A 25,468-nucleotide genomic window follows, 5' to 3' on the forward strand; every position below is an offset into this window, starting at 1 on the left:
CCAATCGGAAAACCCACGAGGACCCCAGAAGGCTGAGGTAACTCCCCGTGAAAGCTGTAAGCTGCCCCTAGCAGATCTCACGTTGGCATTCCTCTCTTCCCTGTTGTGCCCCTCCCTCTCTCACTCCTGGGATTGCTCCACCAAATGTACCACCTGCACCCCATTCTTGACTCATGCTCTGCTTTGGGGGGAACCCCGAAGAAGGCGACAGGTCAGTGAGACCTGTATGGGCGAGTGTGTGAGATAGCCCTGGCGTCTGGCTTCCTCCAGTCACTGGCCAGGACCTTGCTGGACCCCTGCTTCCTTTCCGCTGAGGGGCTTGGGTTGGCTCCGGGAGGGCCCTTGTTGCTTGCAAATTCTCAGATCCTCCTGCACGCTTCTCTTGTAACCATATCACTGATTCATGAAGCTGTTAATCTTTATGAGGAGACTTCTAAGGCTGCTGGGTCAGCACTGGGGCCCCTTGCCTCGTGGAGGGCGCTGCCCAGGGATGAACGTGCACTGCGTGTGGGGCACACACAGAGAGGGTCCCACCCAGGGTGCAGGGCGCCCTGTCGATGATGTCACTCTGATGGCAAACTTCTTATCCCCTGGCCCTGCCTCCAGCGTGCCATTCTTGCTCTGCCTGGCTGCCCTTTTGGCTCTCACCCTTCCCAAAAAAGGTGCCGGGAGCCACCCCTGACTGGCCCCACTCTGTCCCGACGGTCCCTTGCTGCCTCCTATCTCTATAGAGGTTATTACGTGGTATTTTAACTGACCCTTCTGGTTACTTAATTTTGAGCTGCTGAAAGGCAAGGCCTGTGTCATTTCGTGTCCTTGGTTAGGGCTGGACACGGCACACACTTTGTGCTTGTGGAGGGAGGGAAGATTGTCGGCTGTGCTCAGTCACAACATACGTACGAAAGCCTCTGGTCAAACCACTCATCCTCACAATCGCCACAGACAACACTCAGTATTTCCCCTGGGCCAGGTTCTATGCTAACTGCTCCACCACGTGTAAGCCCATTTAATCCTCCAAGTGATGCCTTGTTGGGGGCAGGGGGGACTACTATCATCCCATTTTACACGCAGCTAAGAAGTAGTAGAGTTGTATTGAACCCAGGGAAGCTGGCTTGAGTTCTCTTCTGAACTGCTACAGTGTTTGGGTTCATTCATTCATTCATTCATTCAGTAAATTGCAGCCGTGAGTCCCCTTGTGCTAGCACTCCCCCAAGCAGCGGCCATACACTGCTTGCATCCCTCCCTGGAGCTTCTACACCCACTTGGGGGTCTAACTGCGTGCTGCCGTTGCCATATGCTGTCTCAAAATCTTTCGGGAGCAAGTAGGACATGCAGCTAATTTTGATCCTCTGGGCTTTGAACTGTGTGGTTACAGCATCCAGTGATTAACCATCATTCCAGCTCTACCGCTTTTGAGCTGTGGGTCTTGAGGGGAGTCACCCAACTTCTCTGGGCCTCTTGAGTAATAAAATGGGAGCTCCTGCAGACCCTAGAGGCTGATGAGAGGATTATGTGAGGCAATGCGTGGCACACAGTGCTTGGCATAGAGCGGACATTTGGTGAGTATTACCTAAAATCAGCAGCTGAACAGCTTCAACTGCGTGAGGCCAATAACCTTGTCTGTACCCTATGCAGGAGGAACCTGAGCTATGAGTGGCACATCCAGGATTAGAACCCAAGTCTTAAGAGACCGAGCGCCATGCTCTCGCCGCTCCTTGCTGCTGGTGCGTATGGGTGTCTCTTTTGGGAACAGTAAGTATTTGCATCCTGTGTCTGTCATTCCTATTGAAGCTTTACACTGCTAGATGTTCTTTTGTAACTTCGATGCTGTGTGTGTCTCTCCAATAATGTGACAAAGGCCACCCCCATTGTTGCCCATGGGACAAAAAGTCTCTTTCATTTCACATGCTAGATACTTCCTGTCCAGCAGGGAGCTGGCTACTCCCTTCGCTACCTGGAAACTGGTCACATTCGCCCTGTGAGTGTTATTTAGAAGGCTGTTGCTTCGGGAGAGAGGGTGCTTCCTTCAGCAAACTGTTTCTGCAAGCGCTAGACAAGATGTATGTGTCTGGCCTTAGGAATCCAGTTCCTGGGATGCCTGAGGACCCATGGGTTTCTGGTCAACCCCTCGGGGACATTTCTGTTGGGAGGCAAGTCCACCCTCCTCTGGGAGAGAAGAGACAGTTACTCTGTGGACCAGCCATGTCCCTGCTCTTGCCAGGTTGAAGGCAGGGATGCTGGAAGGCCAGCTGTGATGCTTTCTTGGTAACTGGAAGGAGACCGAGAACATTCTCTCTCTTTCTCTAATTGTTAAGCTGATGGTGTGTAGAGGAAGGAAGGTTGTCGAGCCTGGCCACTGCTGAAACCATAGACAGCTCTGAGGCCGGCTGTTGCCCTAGTTTACCAGACTGTGAACTCCATGAGGAGGTTGGTCGAGATTTTCCTGTTACCTGGAACAGAGTCCAACACATAGTAGGTACTCAATAAACAGGAATGGGCAGAATGGGTGGCTGGTAGTCCGCAGATCTCACAGCAGAAGAAAAGCATGCTCCTTAAAGTCTTCACCAAACAATAAAACTAAAATCAGTTCAGAATAGTTAGGCTTATCTGGAAAGTTATCGAATGTGCCCTCAGAATATTATTATTCATAAGAATGAATGCTTTGTCACTAATTGGAATGAATGAATAATTACAGCCGGGTGCTTTCACTTAAAAAGAGTTCTTTTTAAAAAAAACTCTTAAAGAGTTTAAGTGTTTAAACTCTGTAAACCTTTAAAGTCTTTCTTTAAAAAAGAGTTTAAGGCATACAAGGGGAAAAGGTCATGGTCTGACCTTGACCTCAAGTGGTTTATACCCTGACCTTAACTTCCAAGGCTCACTGCTCCCACTTCTGCTCCTTCATTGCCCTCCTGACTGTCACGGAGTGACCCATTCTGAAGGTTCCCCTCACTACCACCTGGTTGCTGCTTCTCCAACAGGGGCAACAAATAAGTTTCATCTTGCAAGTCAGCCATGACTGATTAGCAGAGTCTACCTCAAGTTGAGCAGGAGGAGTCTGAACATTGGGATTGATGAGTGATATCTGCCACAGACGTGGGTTCAGGAAGTGGAGAATTGTGTTTAAGGTATTTGCTATGTCTCTCATCTTATCTTCTCTCTTTCAATCCTTGGGCCAGGATTTCATGGGGCTCACAAGGTAGCCCCACTTCGTTGTTTTGTCCATGTTTCCAACTCAGCTAGTCTAAGACCAATCTCATTGTTTCCTTCAAATCTTTCCAGTCATACTGACCAGCCTCCTTGGTATTTCTAGATTTGGCCCTTCTTCTTCACTCCTGAGATCATCATCTGAATTTGGGCTGCCAGCATCTCTCACTTGGCTACTCCTGCAACAGTGCCTTAGTGGGTCTCTGTCCTCCCAGGCCCACTGCCTGTGACGCACATTATATGCTGCTCTGATCTCCTGTACGTGCCCACTCTCCATACTAGATCTTGCAATGGCTCTACATGTTCAACAAATAGTGTCTAACATCTCCTGTTTGAGAGGTAAGACCAATCTCATTCATTCATTCATTCCCCATTTCTTTCTTCTTTGTTCATGTATTTGTTAAACAAACATTGTGTGATTGCTGTCATGGAAAATGTCAGATATGTGCTGTCTCCTAAGGACACAATAATAAATTACACACGACCTCTGCTTTGAGAGGCTCACCATCTGGGGTGGAGACAGACACCTAAAAAATTAATTCCAATCCAATATAATAAAATGACACTTGAAATGCCTCTCTTTCCACTTTGGTCGCTTTTCCAGGCTGGGTCTTTCACCTTTCCTTTGGGATCTGCCCTCAATGCCATCCTTCCCAGCATGTTTTTCTTCTCTCTCATGGTACCTGCCACACTCCGGTAAATAGTACGATGGCCTGTTTGGGTCAATCTGCTTCTACTCTCTTTCCACCAACTGGAGGTCTTTGTGTCATTTCTTTATAAGGCAAATTGTCCAGCACACAGTAGGACCCCACTAAGAATTGAATTGATTCATTCCAGTTTTTGAGTAAACCTCTCATGTGTTCTATTTGTCCTCTTCAACCCCAATCTGATCTCTCATATGGGCCATCAGTCCATTTGCTCTGATGCTGGGCTTGGGGCCAGACTTCATGGCCCTGCCGCTTACAGGTTGGGCATGTTAAACCCCAGGTGCCTTAGTTTTCCTATCTTTAAAATGGGGATTATGATAGAACCTTCCTCACGTAGGTTAATGTGCTTAGAACAGGGTTTAATTTAGCATCTGGTAAAAGCATGGGCTACTACTATGGTCACAAAGGACTTTCCCTAAATTTTGGAAAAAGGCCCTTCTCTTTATTTTTCCTTTTGGGCTGAACCCATTCAGTGTTTGTTTGGAATTCTCACCCTCTTCTGCTTGTGTCTACCTTGTATTTTGCCCCCTCATTGTGAGTCCCTGGGGTTCTGCCTGGGAGGGCCTGGGCCTTAGAAGGTTGTGGAAAGGGAAGGGTGGATGGACCAGTCCCTCTGTCCAGAAGAAGCCCCCACTGCTCACAGGTCACACCTGATTGCCTAGCAACCAGGAACATACATCCTGTAGCAGCTTGTAATTTTACGGGAAAGCAAAACGTTCCCTCAAGTCACATTCCATTGAGTTCTATTTGGCCTGTGCCACATAACTAAAATGAACAGAACAAAGCCCCAAGGCAGGTGGGGGGCAGGGCACTGTGCTCAGACACTGGGGCTGGGCTTCCCCCAGCAGGCAGGATGGATGCAGAGGCCCTCATCCAGGTATGGGTTCAAACAGCGGCCTTGCCACCTCCCCACCGGGTAGCCACGTCTCCTCCCCTCACCTGCCAGAGCGAGGATGTCGTACCTGCCTTGCAGGGCCTCGGTTAGAATGACTTGAGATGGGGCATCACTCCCTGTTCTCAACCCCCAGCAGGGCTGCCTCGCTTTAGAAGAAACTGTGTGCATGTCCCACAGGCAGGCTCACTCCCCTCACTTCACCTCTCAGGCTCTCCCACCCACCAGCCTCTGCTCAGGCCACTCCCCACTCCCTGCCCTCCAACGTGCAGCCTCCTCTCATTTTCCAGGTCTTCTCTGCCTCCTGATCCCAGGGTCTCAGAGGATCCACTCGGTTATTCTCAACCTCAGCCCCTTGCTCATTTCCTCCAGAGCGTTTCTTACGACGGACAGTCTCAATGATTTTGGTCTTTACTTGGTTTTTGGCTTGTCACCCACACTGGAGTGCAGGACCCACTGACCCAGTGACATTCATTATTTTGTTCATTGCTATGTCTATCTCAGGGCCTACAATTACATCTAGCACATAGTAAGTGCTCAAGAAACATCTGGTGAATCAGTGGATAACTTTTCCCGTGCCTGGTGCTTAGAGGGCGTCCACGAACCTTTGTGACCTTTTTGTCTTTTTTTTTTTTTTTAAAGATTTTATTTATTCATTCATGAGAGACAGAGGGATAGAGAGAGAGAGAGAGAAAGAAGCAGAGGGAGAAGCAGGCTCCCAAGGAGCAGGGAGCCCGACGCGGGACTCGATCCCAGGATCCTGGGATCATGACCTGAGCCGAAGGCAGACGCTTAACCATCTGAGCCACCCAGGCGCCCGTGACCTTTTTGTCTTACTTCAGGCTTTTCTACTCTGCGAGGGAGGATGAGCTGACACCTTTAAACCCCTACTACTTGGCCCCACATCTACTGGAGGAAATTCCTTCTCAGGGATATGTAGCAAAAAAATAATGAGCTGACATCCTTAAACTCCTACTGCTTGGCCCCACATCTACTGGAGGAAATTCCTTCTCAGGGATGTATAGCAAAAAAATAAAAATGCCTGTAAACTGAAAAACATGCAGAAAGTCATCATTCTTAGCACTTTTCAGGGTCAAAACTTTTGTGTTTTTTTTTAAATTTTTTTGGTAAGATTTTATTTATTTATTTGAGAGAGAGAATGAGATAGAGAGAGAGCATGAGAGGGGGGAGGGTCTGAGGGAGAAGCAGACTCCCTGCTGAGCAGGGAGCCCGATGCGGGACTCGATCCCGGGACTCCAGGATCATGACCTGAGCCGAAGGCAGTCGCTTAACCAACTGAGCCACTCAGGCGCCCCTAATAATATTATTTTTTTAATTTTATATTTTTGTTCTTTGTAAAGTTTATTTTCGTAAGTAAGCTCTACACCCAATGCGGGGTTCAAACTCACAACCATGAGATGAAGAGTCGCATGCTCTTCCAATTGAGCCAGCCAGGTGGCCCTGGGTCAAAACTTTTGGACAGAGCTAGATAGTATCATGCATCTCAAGATCCTCTGAAATTTTAACATACAAAATAGGGAGAGGGAAAAAATGTCTATGATTCGAGGGCATCTGGAACACACTGAGCAGGGGTTTGGGCCAGGCAGGCCTGGGTTCAGATGTTACCCCTGCAACTTGTTAGTGAGCGACCTTGGGTGCATCGTGCCTCAGTTTCCTCATCTATAAAATGGTGGTCATACCAAAATGAGGATGTGGTATTTAAAGGGCAAGTCCTCCAGGCCACACCCTGTGCTCAGAATTAAACCCCAAGGAGGGGACTCACCCCAGCCTCAAGTGGGGTCTCCCTTTGCCTCCTACCTTGTGGCTGCCCTTTTCTGCACTGTTACTATGCAGAAGCCTGAAGCATGACTGGCTCCCTGAGATGGTAATTGTTAGGACAATTTAGGAAAGCCTTTGGGGGTGACAGAAAAGCTTGCAGTTCCAGATCAAACAGTCAGCCGTCTCATGGGCCCGTCAGCAGAACATCAGAGGGACAGCTTTGTAGCCTGGCCCCACATTAGCTGCAGCAGTCAAAAAACTGATCATTCCAAACCCCGGTGCTCACTTGCTCAACACTTTCTCCTTGTCTGGGTAATTAGATCTCCTAGGACTTCAAGAGGATGCTGGTGGCTTCGTGCCAGCCCATGCGTCCTTGAGGCTGGCAAGGGGGCGGCAGGAGACGCATCTCTGCTAGTCAGATCACAGCCCCTCCCTGGCTGGTACCTTCCCCCAGGCGGGACCTCTGGGGGGGATGAAAGGCACATACCTTCGCACACCAGAGACAGCGGGAACGCAGGGAAGTTGGGTCAGGGCATGTACAGGGCGCGGGTGGATTGCTGGGGGCTTTGGCCAGGGTTAGTCTCTGATATTTCCGTGGTCCCCATGCTGAGCTGGGCAGTGGGTTCTGGTTGGGGGGAGGTAGACTGAGGAGCCTTCAGGCTGCACACATGCACACGTGCATGCAATCATCACTTATGTTTTCACTTACTTAGAATCCCACTAGGTGCTTGGGGTTTCAGAGGCAAATGAAACAGCCCCTGCCCCCAGGAAGCATAAAACCCAAAAGTCTAAGATGGTGCCCGCCTACCCACCAGATATTCTATTGAAGAAAAACACTTTCGCCTTTTAGAAGTAAAGCCAACGTGTGGTAATTTACAAAGCTACCCTCAGTGTTCTACAGTTTGCCTCTGTAGGGATATTTTCCCCTGCTTGCCCAGGATTTTCCCCGCATGCTTACTCCTCTGGGGTTGGGCCAGTTTTGTAACCCCTTTACCTTACTGAACACTCAGTGGCCTCTTGGGACTTGGTTCTCTCCCAGCTGACAGCTCCAGGCTCTAACAGACTAGGGGACTCGTTTTCTGACACTGTGATTTCTCCAAATGCATCCCAGCAAGAAAAGAGGTGGGGGAAGGGGGACAAGATTGGGAAAGTTAGTGGACTCAAAGACAAGTCCCATCTCTGTGACCCATCACTGTGTGACCCTGTGCAAGTCCTCTCTGAGCCTCAGTTTCTTTACTATAAAATGCGAGGCTGAACAGGCTTATCTCCCAGGCCAGCCATGATATAAAAAGAGATCATGAAAGGTTACAGTACCTAGCAGAGTGCCTGCCAGAGCCCAGGGAATAGACACAGGGGATCTTAAAACACTGAACAGCAGGAGCCTGACCAGAACTCACCCTCAGTCGACCATGGGGATGCAGCATGTTATTTGAGGCTTAGGTTAGATATCACCTCCATAGGGAAGCCCTCCCTGACTGCCCATCTTAGTTGCCCCTTCCCATGGGTGCTCTCGAAGTCCTTATCCACCTGATATATTTTCTTATTCATTTATTTGCTTCTGCATTTTTTACTGGACTCTATAAACTTTGTGAGGGGAGGTATCTGTGTTCACTGCTGTATCCCCAGCACCTAGGATAGCAACTAGCATCACGTAGGTACTCAATAAATGCTTCTTCAAAGGATAGATGAATTAAATGAATGCAGTGATTATCAGCCAGAGGATGGGGCATACCCCACCAGAGGATGTGTGAAATTTGGTGGGGATTAGTAAGTGGTAGGTCATCTGTAATCTCAACATTATAATTATTATCATTTATCTTATCTTTAATTTATTCTGGAATCCCAATATGGCATCAATGGAAGGGCAAGCTCTGTAGTTTTAAAGGAAGCTCTAGGGACTCTCATTTCCTGTGGGCCTGGAAGCCTGTCCTTGAGGACTCTGCAACAGGGTGGCAGCTGGATCACACCAGGCCTGAAGGCCACAGTAAAGAGTTTCAATTTTGTTCTAACAGCAGTGGGAACCATTGGGTTTTGAGTAAATGGTGGCACAAGTAGATTCATATTTAAGTTTATTCAGGCCAGAATAATTGGAGGGGGAGAGGATATAAAAGGGAGGGGCTTATACATACATTATTCTCATTTAATTTTTCTGGTAACCTGTAGGTAGGCATATCTAAGTTCACTTTTCAGATGAAGAAACTGAGGCTCAGAGGGGGACTGTAATTTGCCTGAGGTCACACAGCGAGTGAGTTGAGTTGCTGACATTGGATCCTCAGTTGGCCCAACCCCTGGACCTGGGATTTGGGCTCCACTTTTATAGCCTACAATATCCAGACCTGGAGGCCCTTGAGAATGTTGCTGGCCAGAAAAGAGGCAGGTGAGTGAGACCTGGAAACCACGATCAAGTTCATTGGCAGAGCAGGGGTTTGCCTGGCCCCCACCCTGGCCCCTCTCTCTCCTATTTGGGCCTGAGCTCCAGTGTGTTTGGGAGCAATGGAAAACTCCCAGGCTTCTGGGCCAGAGTTCCAGCACCACCCTGTGGGGAGCCCGGAGTCCAGGGGATGACCCCTCATCCCCTTTTGACAGCCGGTTAAGAGAATGAAGCATGGCCTCATCCAGGCCCAGAGTTTTACTCCCACTGGGGTGTGGCTTGGGCAAGTGAGTCACCCTTCTGCACCTGTTTCCTCATCTGCAGAATGGGGAAAACAGTGGCATGTTGGTATGCTGCTTGGTACAAAGTGGTGGCTGACCTGGCTATCCCTAGAGGACGGGGCGGTCTAAAATCAACCTCCTGAGCCTGCCCAGGTTGAGCCTCCTGCCAGCCACCAGATGGTCCCCAACAAGGGGGCAGCTGGAAGAATTTTTTGGGTGGGGATCTGGTTCTTCACTTTGGACATCTGTGGCCACGAACCAGGGACATGTGGCCACAAGAGAGATCTAGCATCTTCCTAGAGGGTTGGTGGGGCTCCCTGGTAAATCATAGATTCACTATGTTTATGATGCCCATTTGGCCTTGTTTGGACATTAGGTCTAAGCCCGCAGGGGTACTTGCCTCATATCTGGGCTGCTCCAGACCCCTGGGGTTCTCCGTTCCCCCTTACCTACCCTTTGGGATCCTTGCTAAGACTCTGCCCTAAGACACTCTTTGACAGGGAATGTCTGTGTCTTCTTGGGAGAATCCCCAAGGGTGGGGTCTCAGACAGCGTGACAGAAGGTCTAGTTCATGTACCTCCCTCCATGGAGAGGGTGGGGGGCTGGGCCAGGGTGGGGATGTGGGCAGATGTGGCTGCTCTGAGCCCCTGTACCTGTCTCTCCTGGCTGGGTCCTTTGCTTTGCTGCTCTCAGGATTAAGCCCTGAATTCTTTCTAGAGACTCTGGGACTTCAAGCAATGATGAATTAAAAAAAAAAAAAGAAAGAAAGACTAAAAAAGATGTAAGAGAAAAAAATACAACTTAAAGAAATTATGAAGGAGAAACAAAAGCGGGTGTTGGGTTTTGGCCATCCAGTGGCTTCTTCCTTCCTTTGGGAAAGTAGGTCTCTTCCAAGGGAGGAGTCTGGGGGGCTGTCCCTCAGGATGCCCCTCCCCCCACTTCCTGCCCTGGGCAGGTGGGCACGTGAGCAAGCCAGGCCACTCGCTGGGCTCTCTCCTTGGACTTGGAATCAGTGATGCACCAGAGCCAGCTCACATCCTCTTGTGAGCGCCAACGGCTAAATTTTCAGATATTTTTGTGAGCTGGTTATTCGATGCAGCCATCACTAGAATTAAATGATATAAACTTACACGCTATACAAACTATATGGGAAAAGACCACCAATTCCTCACGCTCATGCCTTCCTAAGTATTTTACTAAATGCTGCTGTGATCTGTTCTCTTTAACAGATGTCCACCGCCCCCGCACAGTAGCACGACTAGACGGCGCGCACTGCTGCACCTCTCTCCCCAACTCTGCATTCACAACCGTCCTGCTGGTGACATGGTGGCAGTGTTTACACCACAGAAAGCTGCATGTGCTACAGACAAGGACTCCCCCTTCCCCCGCCCCCCAGACAGCTGCGAGCTACACATCTTCCAGCACAGCCCTGCTTGGAATCCTGAGTAATACAGGGACCCAGACAGCTGGAGTGGACTCTTCCCCACCCCACATCCCCCAAAGGACACTGGGTCTGTCCATCCTGCCACTGACCCCTGCATGTCCCAATTTCCCTCCTGAAAACTCAACTCTGTTTTCCAGTCCTTGTTCCAACTCGGAGCATTCTGACCGGGGATATTCCTCATGCTGCTCAGGCAGCTGTGCTCAGCTGGCCTGTCTCAGAACCACATTCCCACAGACGCAGAAAGAGACACTGCAAGAAAAACCATCACCCCTACTCTTATCCCTTAGCCCCAGCACTGGCCCCTTCGGGATGCTTCCTTTATGCCGCTTCTCCCTTGCATCTGTTTTTGTAAGACTGTTGCCGTGGTCACTGGTAAACCCACTGTTTTCTTTTCTTTTCTTTTCTTTTTTTTTTAAAGATTTTATTCATTTATTTAATTGACACGAGAGAGAGAGAGACAGCGAGAGAGGGAACACAAGCAGGGGGAGTGGGAGAGGGAGAAGCAGGCTTCCTGCAGAGCAGGGAGTGTGACGTGGGGCTCGATCCCAGGACCCTGGGATCATGACCTGAGCTGAAGGCAGACGCTTAACGACTGAGCCACCCAGGCGCCCCAACCCCACTGTTTTCATATCACCTATTTCAAGACCTCATTCATGCTGCTTCACGTTCTCAGTGACTACCATTTATTTTCCACAGTGTTCCATGCGGCACATGGAGAAGCTGAAAGTAGGCTTCATTGCTCTCCTAATACTGGGCATTTAGGAATTACCTCCCCCCCTTTTTTTTAAATATCACACAGAGATGTGGTTTAAAAAGTTGAGACTGGGTGGCTCAGTCGGTTAAGTGTCTGACTCTTAATTTCCACTCAGGTCATGATCTCAGGGTTATGAGACTGAACCCCACATTGAGCTCGGTGCTCAGTGGGAAGTCTGCTTGAGAGTCTCTCTCTCCCTCTCCCTCTGCCCCACTCCCCCTCATCCTGCTCACACACACTCTCTCTCTCTAAAATAAAATAAAATAAAGTAAAATAAAATAAAATAAAAAGCTGAGAGTGTCGATCGGGAGACCTGAGTTCTCATTTGGTTTTGTGCCAGATGGCTATGTGAGCTTGGGCAGGGTTTTTCCCTCTCTGGGCTTCGCCTTCTTAAACCTATGTGAATGATGACAATGGTAATGAGAATAATAATAATGGTCTCCATTCCCTGCAGGCTTCCTGCTCTGTGCTGTGTATTCTTACACGCATCTGCTCATGTATTCCTCACAGGGGCCCACGAATAAGTACTACTTCACAGATGAGTAAACAGGTTCTGAGAGGTGAAGTCATTTGCTTGGCACAGCACAGCAAGTAAGTAAGTGGCACAGTTGGGATTCAGACCTAGGGCGTCTGCTATTTAAGGTTTAGGTTGTATCGCTACTTCCTAATGCCCAGCATGCGACAGGCTCTTGGAGACATACGCACCCATTGGGCAGTGAGCTCATCTGCCCCCACCATGGGCCTCGTCTGTTCCCATTTATGTCCCCACTTGACAGGGGAGAAACTGTCTTCAAGCACAGAAGTGATTGTCTCAAATAATACTGTTTTGGGTTGAATTGAGTCCCTCTACAACCATAAGCTCCAGCGCCTCAGAATGGGACCATGTTCGGAGACTGGGTCATTGCAGAGGTGACTAAGAGGCCGTGAGGGTGGGCCCTAATCATCTATGACTGGTGTCTTAAATGTGGACACAGAGATGCATGAGAAGACAATGTTAAGACACAGGTAGAAGGGTGCCTGGGTGGCTCAGTCGTTAAGCGTCTGCCTTCGGCTCAGGTCATGATCCCAGGGTCCTGCCCCGCATCGGGCTCCCTGCTCGGTGGGAAGCCTGCTTCTCCCTCTCCCACTCCCCCTGCTTTTGTTCCCTCTCTTGCTGTCTCTCTCTCTGTCAAATAAATAAATGAAACTTAAAAAAAAAAAAGATACAGGGAGAAGATGGGCCATCCACAAGGCAAGGAGAGAGGCCCTGGACAGATGCTTCCCTCATGGCCCTTGGAAGGAGCCAACCCTGCTGACCAACACCTTGAACTTACACCTCCAGCCTCCAGAACTGTGGGACAACATATTTCCATTGTCTAAGCCCCCGGGTCTGCGGTCCTTTGTTATGGTGGCCCCTGGAAAGGAGCACAGAGGCAGTGCAGGGATGGATGAGAAGCCACGGGGCCTGGGGAGAAGGGTGGATGCATTGGGGGCAGGGAGGAGGGACTCTTCTCCCTTTGCCACGTGTAGGGATGACTAGGGGCTCCCCAGTCGTGGGAGCTGTGCGCTTGGGCAGATCCCTTCCCTCCTGGGTGTCCGTGTTCCCATGGGCCCCTGGAATTGCTGGATGGCCCCTGAGACCTGTTCCAGACCTTTGGTCCTGTGGGTCCGTGAGTCCCTCAGGCCTTTGCTCCATCTGCTCTCACCCAATTGAGCTGATGTGGGTGATGGGGGATAGTCCCAGGGAATGCTCCATTTTGCTGTTCTGTTCAGCAGACGTTTCCCAAGACCTCATCCAGCAGCCTGCCCTTAAGGCTGTTGCTCTTTTATTGTCCCCCTTGAACTTCTCCTGACAACCTCTACGTCTCACCGACTGCCTATCCAGTGTCAGACACCCTGATCATACCCTACCTGCAGGTGACCCTCTTCTTATACCTCTCTGACATCTCCTGCTTTGCCAGCTGCCTGCTCCCTTAGTAGGTGGTGGTCCCTAAGGACCTCTGCTTGATGAGTGCTCCAGGTGAACTCATTCCTGCATGTTTATTGAGTGTACTCTATGCTGGGTACTGTTCTAGGTGCTAGGATACAGCAGTGAACACCACAGGCCCACGTCTCTGCCCTCCTGTGGCTAACCCCCCCCACCGCCCCCCCCCCACGCCCCATGCGGGTGTGGGACTTGTGAGCAGAGATAGGACTTCTCTGTCATCTAGGTGTTTCACCTCCGGGTCTAGCCTCTCTGCCGTGTTCCATGCCTGCTCTCCTTTCCCCGAGGCTCCACGAGTGCATGATGCCCAATATGAACCTTTAGTCTTGCCCTCAACCTTGCTTCTCTCCTATCAACCAGTCTCCTCCACGAGTAGTCAGCTGCTGTTCTAAAAACTGAGTTGCATTGACATGGTTCTCTTCCCTGACCACCTATCACAGGCTGAGTCCTGCTGCTTGGCGCTCCCTCCTCTCCATTGCCACCATCATGGCCAGGTCTAACTTTGTCACCTCTCTCTCAATGACTGTCCCCTCCCTCTGCCCTGGCTTTATCCCCCGGGATATCTCCCCATTCCAATCCAAATCAGGGCTGCCAGACCAGTTGTCTTGACCACATTGCTTTTCTGCTCAAGAACCCTCAGGGGCTCCCCCTGTCTCCTAATTTAAGCCCAAGCCTTTGGCTCAACATTCGGATCCCCTCATAGAGGTTCCTAGTTTGGGCTCTGGGGTTGCCTGCTGGCATCGGAATCCCGGTTCTTGCACCTACTAGCTGTGTGACCGTGGGCAAGTGATTTAGCTTCTCTGTGTCTCCATTTCCTCATTTGTAAAAATGGGGATAATCCTAGTGCCTACCTCAGAGGGTTGTTGGGAGGATTGAATGAGGTAATGATGTATGTAAAGCTCTCAGGATGGTGTCTGGAAGATTTTTAATGCTCAGTTACCCTTAATTACTGTCACTACTTCTAGTCGCTCCCCCCACCCCCCCGCCAAGCTCCAGCCAAACAATGAATGGCTCTTCCTTTTACACACCCTTCTTCTTTGCCTCTGTGCTTTTGTCCCCACTGTTCTTCTCCCTGGAGTGCCCTTCCCCATTGCAAACCCTGCCTATCCTTCAACATCTTGCTCACATACTGCCTCCTCCATGAAGCCTCCCCAGATTCTTCAGCTAGAAGGGCTCTGACTTCTAGCCTCTCAACTCCATGGCATCTTGTCCGAAGCTATCCCACAGAGAGAGCAGAGCCTTTGCTGCTCCCAGCATTTGCTGGGACCACGAAGACTTCCAGGGGGCCTCCCTCTGGGATGGAGGCTCATGCTGGCAGGGGGGTACTAGGGAATCAGCAGCTGAGGTGCTAATTTCCACTGCCTATAAATAACTGTGTCTGAAACTACAGCAGGGGCCTGGGTTGCGCCAGGAGGAGTAAGATAATCATTGTGCGGTGAGGGGGGCCTGTATAGATAACTTACCTGCCCTGGCGGGGCCTCTCTTGTGACAGGCAGGACTGGAGGGAGAGGCTGCTTCAGCTCATTCAAGCTTTGTGGGAACCAGGCTGGGTGAACCCCTGAGGTTACCCTAACACTGGAGACAGTCCAGCCTGCAGTTCCTGAGTAACATCTCTCACCCCTTAGCTCACTTGGCAGATGAGGAGATCGAGACCCAGGGAGGCAAAGTTATCAGAAACAGGTGTCCAGGCCCCTGGGCTTCCAGGGGCCAGAGAATTTTTGCCAGGGAATGCCCACAGGCCTTTGGAGGCCTGTGTGTGTAAGACTTGGAGGCCGCCTGGTAGGGAAGGGCCGGGCTGGGGCTGAGGGGCCACAGGCATGGCTGTGGAGGTGTTGGGGTGGAGCCTCAGCCACACGCCCAGGATTCCCAGGCCATAGTCTTCCAAGGGGAAGAGGGAACTGGGGACTGGCTGTGAGTCAGCCACCCTTTGGCCAGTCTGATGTCTGTACTGCTCGCGGCGCGGAGGCAGTGTGTTTAGAATTCTAGAATGTCTGAGCCTGGAAGAGCCTCAGAGACAACCAGACCCACGCTCTTTGTTTTCCAGTTGGGGAGAATGAGGCACAGAATTGCGGGGTGGGGGTGGGTGGGCCTGAGAGGGTCTCAGTTAATAAGGGCCAAAGTCAGGATGGTCCCCACCCGAGTCTTCCCAGCTCACTTCATCTGCTAACACAGGTCGGTGGGCCGAGTGTCCTCTTCCTGCACCCCGTGGGGGCCCAACCCATGAAGCCAGACAATCCTCTCGTGAGGCTCCACCATGGGCCAGGCCCTCTGTGTGTTTTCTCATTGAGTCCACAGACTAGTATGGGCCCTGGGAGCTGGATATCACCTGCTCCATCCTACAGATGTAAAAACTGAGGCCCTGAGAACTTATGTAACTTGGGCCCCAACCCAGGCTTTTAGATACTCTAGTTAACTGTCTTTCTCCAATTTCATCAAGGGTTTTCAAGATTTTTTCTTTTGTTTTTTTAAAACTCTTTGTTAAAAAAAAAATCTTACCAGATGCTTCGCCTTGCAAAACAGATAAAAAAAGGAGCTGCTTTGGTACATGGTGGGGCAGGAAGCCCAGAACTTCACCTACTTATCTCCTTGTCCCCTGGGGTGCTACTGTGGAACCCAGTATAAGAACCACCTTTCTAAACCCTCAATTTCCCTACATTCAGCAAGTTCTTTGGCTCTTTTGGCCCATGGAGAGGGGCTGTACTCTCCGCGCCTGCCCCTCACTCCATCCCACCTCATGCCCATTTTACACTCTCATGGACAGCACAAATATAAATACCTATTGCCTAAGCTGAGTCTGTACACAGCATGAACAAACCAACTAAAAGTCACAGTCTACTAAAATCAATCTCTAGTCTGTGGGCTGGAGTTCTCTGCCCTTTGAGATACATACATCCTAGCCTCCAAGCACAACGAATTCCTCATTTCTTCCCATAACATTCCAGGTCCCACCTCAGGGCCTTTGCTCATGCTGTTTTCTTCACTAAGAGTGTGCTTTCCTTCCCATCTCTGCATATTCAGCTCCTCCCTGGCCTTTGAGACCTAGCTCCGAGAAAGCCTCTCCTGTATTTGTCTCCGATGGGCCTGGGTTGGATTGCCTCCTCCTATGACCTTCAGCACACTCCCTCTGGCTGTACAGTTATTTTTGTCAGCAGGAGACAGTAGATTAAGGGGATTATGTGCCCATGTTCAGGAGCCAGCCTGCCTGGGTACCGATCCTGGCTGGGGCCCTTATTACTAGTGTTGCTCTGAGCCTCAATTTCCTCATCTGGAAGCTGCGGATATGAACAATTCCTGTTTCAGAAGATGAAATGAGGTAGTAGTGGAAGCTCCACAGCAAGCCTGGTCTGCAAGCGCTCAAGATGTGTTAACGAACCTCTAGGATCACAGCTGCAACTGGTATCATAGCTAGACTGGGAGAGTCTTCAGGGCAGGGAAGTTTACAACCCAGCTCTGCACCCCCCTTTCCTGGAAATCTTTAGGGAGCTCTGGATGGGGAGGGGTCACAGGAGGGGCTCCTCCCTCCTCCCCTCTGGCTGGATGGAGGCCCTGGCCCCTGCCCCTGGCTTCCCTTTCCTACTGGTTCTTGCCTGCCTCTGTGACCTTGGAGTTGCGTCTTGTCTGACAAGCCCCTCTCCTTGCCCCTGGTCCTTGGATGGAGAGGGACTATCCTAGAAGGCTGTCCCTCCCTGTCTTGGCCTTCCCACCTGTCCTGCATACAGCCACATTACACAAACATTGCCCCTGAGCGGCATGGAGACGTCTCTTTCCAGAAGAGCAATATGGCTCAAGCTGCCCATTGTAAGTGCACAGTACATATGTGTTCAACAAGGGCATGTGTGTCAGCCTTGTCGGCCTACATCTCCGCTTGGCATGACCGAAGCAGGGGAAGCAATGGGACACTCACTGAACACCTGTGTCCATGGTTCCAGGAGGTGGGCATTATGATCATGCCCTTTACAAACGGGGACACTGAGGCTCAGAGGGATGGAATGACTTGTTCAAAGTCCTCAGTGGTGGAATTGGGACTCAAAGTCCATGTTCTTTGCATTCTCAAGCACATAGTAGGCACTTAGTGTTTAGTGCACTTTTATTCTGCAGAGCAAAGATATCTTCAGAGCAAGAATCAGGGCCCCCTTTCCCTCCAAGCCTTTGTTTCCCACTCCAGGGGCTACTGTGAAGACCGCATGAGGCAACCCAGCGCAAGGGCCGGGCCCTGATGAGTTTGTATGCAGTAAATTACAGCCGCCGGGTAGCTCTGGGATGCAGGCTCTTCGCATAGCGGGTCTGCATAGTGTGAGGCCCACCTGTAAATGTTCCCCGCAAATGCTTATAGCCTCCACTCCCCCTCTGGATGCCTGACTGCACAAAGCACCCACGAGGCCAAGCAGCATTGTTCATGGAACAAACAGTCCGTCTAGACTTGCTGGAATCCACCCAGAAGCCCTTCGGTCAGCGGTGGGTCGGGCCCTTCCGGTAACTGTGCTGTACCCTTCCGGCCACCCCCTGGCCTGCAGAACTGTCTGCCTAGCACACACCCCACTGCCCCCACCTGGGAAAATGGACAGCACAGATCAATCAACATGTGGGTTTATTTTATTGATGATTCAGGAAGATGTGAGGGCGGCATTCTGGAAAGCATCCACATGTGATTCATCAGACTTTCACAGAAAGCTAGTGCTTTTAAGGGATTTATTCTTCCTGGTGATGGCAGTGGCGGGGGGGGGGTGTGTATAAGCATTGCAAATCAGATACGGGGCTTTTTTTTTTTTTAACCCACAGCCTCACATGTGTTGTTCAAGCCCACTGATCTGCCCAGATAAGCCACCTTTCTCTTCTCTGCTAATTTAAACCCAACGTGGCCCTAAAGTCACACAGAGAATCCTCAGCATAGAATAACAGCTCACACAGAGGCAGCACCTACCACGTGAAGACACCAAGCACTTTAGGCATGTTACTCGGATCCTTACGGGAACCCTAAGGAAGACGCACTGTTATTGTCCCATGTTACAGAGGAGGGAACCGAGGCACAGAGGGGTCCAATGTTCCACAGCGGGATAAGAATAGTGCAGCCAGGATTTGACCATGACACGGAGTTGGCCACTTCCCCGCGGGGACACTAGTCCTATCCCTACTTCTCGTGGACGGTCCCAGCTATGCCTGCTTCACCCGTGTGAACGTTAATGGTGCTGGGGTTGGCTATGACCACTGCGTATTTGGTGCTCCTGAACCCGCCTTTGCTCCTCGGCTACCCTTTCTCCCCATCCAGGCTAAGCTCTCCTCAAGGGCTCAAAGCACGCCCGCTCTTCGTCCGCACCCTCCCCATCACACGCAGGGGCCTTCCACACGGAGCAGGCCCACCAGGACGATCTCCCTCCCACAATCGCCACGTAGTCTGGGTGGACCGACGCGCACCACTCTGGGGTGAGCATGTGACCGGGGTCTGACCTATCAGCCTTCTCTATCCTCTGGCCACAGGGATTGGGCCGAGAAGGGCCACGTGATTCCAGGTGGCCCAATGAGAGTTTGTTCTGGGACTTAGGGGAGGGACCATGAGGAAAGAGGTGCCTTTGGCTGCTGGGGGTCAGGGCGGGAGGATGTTAACCTGAAGCTAATAATAGGTGGGGGCCTGCCCGAGGACTAGGCCAACAGGGCAGCCATCCTGAGGCCCTGGAGGCCCTGGACCCCGCCTTGCCTGAGGCTAGAACGTCCCTGCCCCTTTCGGTTGCACAAGCCAGAAAAATCCCTCTTTTGCATAAGCCAGTTTGAGATGGGTTTCTATCAAAGAGAATCCTGATGGCTAGAAATACTCAGTGAATACTGGAAGATGATTCTTCTGTAGCAAACTTTCAAAGGATTTTCAGCTCACTGTCTCCGCATGGCAGAAGGTGAAGTAGACCATTCCCATTTCACAGAGGAGACTATAGGTCCTGAGAGTCTGCCCGAGGTCAGGAGCCTGCTTGGTGACAGAAGTGAGGCCAGAACACCTCTCCAGCCTACATGCCTTCCCCTCCGGCACCCCCGCATGTCTCTGAGAAGGCAGCTACACTTCCTCAGCCTCTTAAGTATTTCGATGAACTTTTCTCCTCCAGACCTGACACCTGAAACTCCTGGGTTAGAAGATGGAGCACGATCACTTCACCAGAAGACCCCGGTGAGAGGCCTTCTCGCGCCTCTCCGGCCAGGCCGTGAATTCCCCACATGGATCCTGTGTCTGAGCGGTTCCCAACCTCACCCTGCCTGGGACGCGGCTGAAATCTGTGGCTGCCTCGGTTTCCCCATCAACCTCTCTGGGCCCTGGTGATGCTTGGGGAGATGGAGCACACGGAGAAACAGAGCATCACAACGACAGACAGACGACCCCCACAGCCTGGGCCTGGGGCCCAGAGACACTGAAAACACACGCTGCCTTCACACCCTCCCCCGTGCCCAGCTGGTGGCGGCTCTGTGGTTGACGACACGGGCCCTGCCGGGTCCGAGGGGCGTTCTGGTTTAACATCGCGTTTATGCAACATGAGGCACTGTTCCCGTGATCCACTCTGCTCTCCTCCCTCAGCCCCACTCTCGCCTCTACCTGGGCGGGCCATAGGATTCATACAAAATTAACTGGAGGTTCCGTTTCACAACACTCCAGTATCCAGTTCCCACCCAGCCCTGCTGCTGCCCCCCTTCTTTGTTCCCCTCTCTCCCCCACCAAGAGATGCACAATGCAGGGAGCACTCAGCGGGACCTGTCTGAGCTGCCCCTTCTGACAGCATGAGGTGCGGGGGGCTGGAAGTGAAGGACAAGGGGTATGCATGCCAAGTGGCTCAGGGCAGTGCCTCTCGGAGCTTGGGGAATTGAAGCCAATTGTTCCATGGGTGACACAAGCTGTCCCGTGTCCTGTCCCTCTTCTGCAGCCTTCCATCCCACACAAGGGGGGGGGGCCCAGAGGCATCCCCTACCTCTCAGTCTTCCTCCCTTCTTTCTGTGAATATTTATTTGAGCGCCCAGGCATTGTACCAGGTGTGGAGAATGACAAACAGCTCTTGCCTCTGGGGCCTCACAGGCCACCCCAATACCTACCACCCAGTTTTCGAGACTAATCGAAAAGCAGCCTACTCTGGGAAGCCTTCTCTGGTAGCATATTAACTCTTTGTTTGGTACCATCTTATTTATTTATTTATTAGATTTATTTATTTATTTTAGAGAATGAGAGAGAGAGAGTGCTCAGGGGGGAGAGGGAGAGAGAGAAACTCAAGCAGACTCCCCCCACCAGACCACCGAGCACAGAGCTGGATGTGGGGCTTGATCTCAGGACCCCGAGATCAGACCTGAGCTGAAACCAGGTCAGATGCCCAACCAACCACACCACTGGGGTGCCCTGGTACCATCTTATTTAGTTGCCTATTTCTTTCATGGGGATAGAGCTGATGCATGTTGTTTTTTATAAGAAAAATTTGGCTATAATAATAACAATGATAAGGAACATCATTTTGGCAGTGTCTAGCGCATGTCATATACCATACTAAGCCCTTCATGTGGATTATCTAATATTCACCACAACCTGTGAGCTAGGTAGTGTTATTACTCCCATTTCACAGACAAGGCAACTGAGGCTTGGAGAAGTTAACGGAATTCTTTCATGTGTCCCTTGAAGAGTCAATGTCCCTTGAAGAGTAAGCCTGGCAGGATTTAAACCTGGGTCTTGGGCTCTACTGTCCTATGTTGGAAGGTGTGGAAGGAAAGGAAGCAATGGAGGGCAAGGAGGGGAGGGCGTTGCCAGAGTGGAATGGAACCAACAGTGGAGGAGGGAAGGAATGGAGCTCAGATCAGAGATGGAGGCCACCCCTGGCCTCACAAGGAGCCAGGTTTACCCCCCAGTTGTCACCAGAGTCAGGCCTTCAGGGGGAAAGTTCCACACTGCCAGGCCTTGGGAGCTGAGCCCCTGGCCGGCAGCAGGTGGTGCTCCGGGTGGGAGTGGATTTCTCATGGTGTCAACCCACCTCTATCACTTGCAGAGATCTTTTTGCCTAAAATTAGCTGGATGTGAAGCGGAAGGCTAATTTATGCATGGCCCAGAGCAGTTTCCTATAGTGTGACTCAGAGGCCGGCTCCTTGCTCACGTCAGCAGATGTGGGGCACAGGGTGCTGGGAACGGCCAACCTGAGTCCACATCTACAGCTGGTACAGACCCAGACCATGTGGCTTTTCAGCTGGGGGCTGGGGCTGGAGGACCAAGCATTTCTCGAAGTCAGAAGAGGGCCAAATAGGGCATGAATGCTGAACACCAGAAGGAATAAAGAAAAGTTCCTTGGTGGCCCCAACCTACTCAGGCCTTTGTTGGACAGAAGGCATCTTTAGAGGACTGTTCCCAGGTGCACATGCTTGGCTCACGCATGGGGACACATCTCAGGACGGTGTCCAAGACAGCTGTGTTCAAAGTCTGCTCTGATGTGGACAGTGGTGGTGACCTTGAGCCCTCATGCTTCTCATCTGTGAAATGGGGTAGCAACACCTGCTTCTAGGAACATGTGTGATAAGAATGTAGCACAGCCTGGTAAAAAGTGTCGGAGCATTCACAGACATTGGCCAGCATTCCAGAAGGGTCAGATTCCACCCTTTCCAGAGAATGTGACTGCTTCTTCCAGAGTTGTGATAACCATAATGAAAACAACAGCAACAAGAGCTGACATTTACTGAGACTTAGAGACTGGGCAATTGGCCTAATTTCATTCAGCATTCACAACCTATTTTACTGATGGGGAAATGGAGGTGTTTAGTCTCTGGGCCTGAATCCTAACACATGGCACTACCCATGGGCCAGGCATTGTTCTCAGCTACTTCACCGTGTCCTCACTACCCTATGAGACAGTCACTATTATTGTCCCAATTTACAAATGAGGAAACTGAGGCACAGAGGGGTTGATACCTTGCCCAGAATCCCACAGCTGGTAAATGGCAGGGCTGGGATTTGAACCCAGGTCATCCAAGTCTGAGGTCTGTAGCATTACGCTCTTCTGCCTCTCCCCACACCTCTACTGCACCCTGGGAGATCCTTCTAGGGACCAACACAGCAGGGCCTCTGGTTAATCCTGCCACGGGCTTTCTCCCCCTTCTCAGAGATCTTTCCCATCAGAGATCTCACTTGGTCCTTATGAGAAATTAGGAAACCAAGGCCCAGGGAGGTCAAACCAAAAAGCCCCCAGCACACATGGCTGACAGGCGGCTGACCCATATTCAGAGCTGTCATAATTCCTTCCACTGTGAAGATGACAAAGCCGAGTCTCCTTTATTTTCCACATAATGCCTACCTTTTTGCAATGCCCTGGCATTCTGTGGAATTCCATCTAAAAAATGCTTCTCTATGCCATGCTACATGCTTTTCCTTCTCTTTCCTCCATAGCCAAGTTCAAGTACCTCCTCCTCCAGGAAGCCTTCCCTGACCTTCCCTGCCTGCCCACCTCACCTCTCCTCTGAGCTCTGGGGTCCATGCTATACCTGGGCTAGATTATGGGCTGTTTTGGCTGCTCAGCTGCTCCCCATGGGCTGGGGACTCAGTGGCCACATCTCAGGGCTTTACCGGACAGCTATCCACCCTCTTCTGTGCCAGGTACCAGACTGGGCACTAGAGGTATGGGAGGAGCTGGACAGGATTCCCGCCCTTTGGCGTGCTCATGCTTTTCCAGCAGGATGCAGCCGGGGACACAGTGAACCAAATGGTGATGGCCCTGCACAGAGCTGGAGTTTGGCCACGGGCCGCTCAGTTTCCCAGGGTCCAAGAACCTGTCAGGGGGGTGGGGAGGGGAGGCGGGTTTCTCCATACCACGGTCCATATGCCATGGTCCACGGCCTGGCTTCGAGGGGCTCTGCGAATGTGCTGACAGTGTGAACCACATCTGTAGAATGCGGTTGGTTTTTTTCTGGGAAAAAGGACCACAGCTTTTAGCAGGTTCTCTGCAGGGTCTGAGATCCACAGACACTTAAGACTTCCTGACTCAAGAGAATCTCTTGGTCCCACTGAAAAGACAAAGACTCCTGGGGCGACCCTGCCTCCTAGCAGGCCAGGTGTGCCAACTTGATGGCGGAGGTGAGCATGAGCCATTCTGCCACAGATTGGTGTGTTTGCAAGAGGCCCAGAGCCCCCAGGCAGAGCTTGCTCCCATCTCAGGGAACATGTGGCCGTTCTCAAGCTCCGAGTTAGTATCAAGAAATCAGGAAAGGATGTTTCCTCTATTCCTACTCTACTCCCCAAACAAAACCAAACACCACCAAGGAAGGAAGGTGTTTCTAAACTTCTGCCTAGCTGAGTGGCTAGAGCCCCTTCCCAAGCAGCCTCTGCAGGAAATGCATTGAAAGTTGGTGCCCAGCAGTGCCCAGGGCATGGGGACTGGAGTCAGGAGACAGGACGGGAAGGACTTTTGGCCTTGGATTTCTCATCTGTCACATGGGGATAAGAATTCGGATGCTGTCTGTCTCCTAGCTGTGATCTGTACTTGGGGGAGGGATTGTCATCCATTGCTTAGAATAAGTAGAATAAGAATGGCTGCCACTTACCGAGCACCTACCGTATGCTCAGGCTTCTGGTAGGCACTATGAGGTAGCCATTGGTTCCCTTTTCCACAGGAAGAAACTGAGACTCAGCACAGCCTCTTTGCACAAATCTGTAAGACTCGGGGAGTGCCAGGGAAGAGCCTCACACACAAACCTTTGGGGTTTATGCAGGGAACTCTTCTCCCTAATGGCAAGGGGAAAGTAGCCGTGGGGATGGGGACCCAAACTCTACACTCTGGTGCTCAAGCTGGTCTGGTTTCTCTTCTTTCTGCCCAACAGCAGATAACCTGGCTTTGGTCCCCTTCAGCCAAGCCCCCAGAAACTGAAACTTCTCTCTCCTGAAATGCTAGGTCTGCTCATTTTGGTAATTACAAGAAAGCCCCACACCCAGCCCCAGGGCAAGACACACACAGGCATCTGTCACCTTTCCCTAATGGCCCATCTTCCTGCCTGCCCTGTCTTCCAGCAGCTCCATGGCCTATGGCTGCCCCAGAGACCTAGGGGGCCACCATCAGAGTTTGGATTTGGGACAGCTGGACACAACCCCGGCCAGTGACATGGGTTGTGGAGATGGATTTGAATGCATGTGGATTTGAATGCAATGTTGTGGTCCCATGCTTAAGCCCAGATGAGGGGGTTCCTGGGGACTGGGGAAGGGAGACCAGGGGCTGGGTGGCTGGATCCCAAATCCAAGCACTGTGTTCAAGTCTTCCATACCTACCTTCGACAGGTGAGGTTTTGAGGCGCCGGCAGATGGCTTCAGTGTCCCCATAAGTCTCCTTGATCTTGACCACAGCCTCGGTGCCCCGTAGCTCCATGAGGGAGCGGAGCTCCTCCATTGTGCACCCGAACTCGCCCCCATGGCTTGACTCATTTCTTTGGTTTTTGGAGTAAAAATCGCTGTTGGTCATGTCACCCATGTTTGCTCCAGTCCCTGCTTGGGTTGGGCCCGAGAGTCAGCGCTGGACAAGAGGCTGCTGGGCGATGGCTCCGCGTGCTGTCCTAAGCACAACCTCACTGGATGACTGTGGCTCCTGGTGGCCGACTTTGGGTCCCAGGGGGAGGGGGCGGCCGAGGTGGGCTGGCGACTGCGGTGGTGAGCTCCAAGGGGTGTCCCTGGGCACGGGGCAACGTCCAGGGGCCGGAGGGGCTCAGGGCTGTAGACCCAGGAGTCTCCATTCAGTGGGGCCCATGCTGCTCCCTGGAGCTGGTATCTACATGGTCATGGGCGGTGGCTCCTGTGGGGGCAAGCACAGAGTGGTGACAAGGGTCAGGCACTGGAGGACTCATGGGACAGGGGCTCGGGAGGGCCCAGGCTGCATTTGCTTGTACACCACACAGACCACCCCAAATAACACCCCCTACATATACACATACCCTAACACAGGTGTTTCCTACAATACCCCATAACACACCAGCTCACACTGTAAATCTAAATATACTGGAGCCCACCTGGGCACTCTACAATATGCCACCCCTGAGGCACAGCCTGGTGTACCCCCAAAACACACCCTAACCCCCTAATTGTCCACTGTGCTACTTA

General features: G+C 51.5%; 1 protein-coding gene across 1 annotated transcript in view; it reads right to left on the reverse strand.

The window, feature by feature from the left end:
- Positions 1–25,468, reverse strand: part of ATP2B2 (ATPase plasma membrane Ca2+ transporting 2) — a 170,981-nt gene that overhangs the window by 93,721 nt on the left and 51,792 nt on the right. The window contains exon 2 of the mRNA XM_073901649.1: positions 24,647–25,163. Within this exon, the coding sequence (XP_073757750.1) occupies positions 24,647–24,845 (199 nt within the window). The 5' untranslated portion in view covers positions 24,846–25,163. The remainder of the gene's footprint in view (positions 1–24,646; positions 25,164–25,468) is intronic.

The sequence above is a fragment of the Callorhinus ursinus genome, unplaced genomic scaffold (genome assembly GCF_003265705.2).
Source record: "Callorhinus ursinus isolate GAN/ISIS: 27379988/994484 unplaced genomic scaffold, GSC_fseal_2.0 scaffold15, whole genome shotgun sequence".
Taxonomy (NCBI): Eukaryota; Metazoa; Chordata; class Mammalia; order Carnivora; family Otariidae; genus Callorhinus; species Callorhinus ursinus.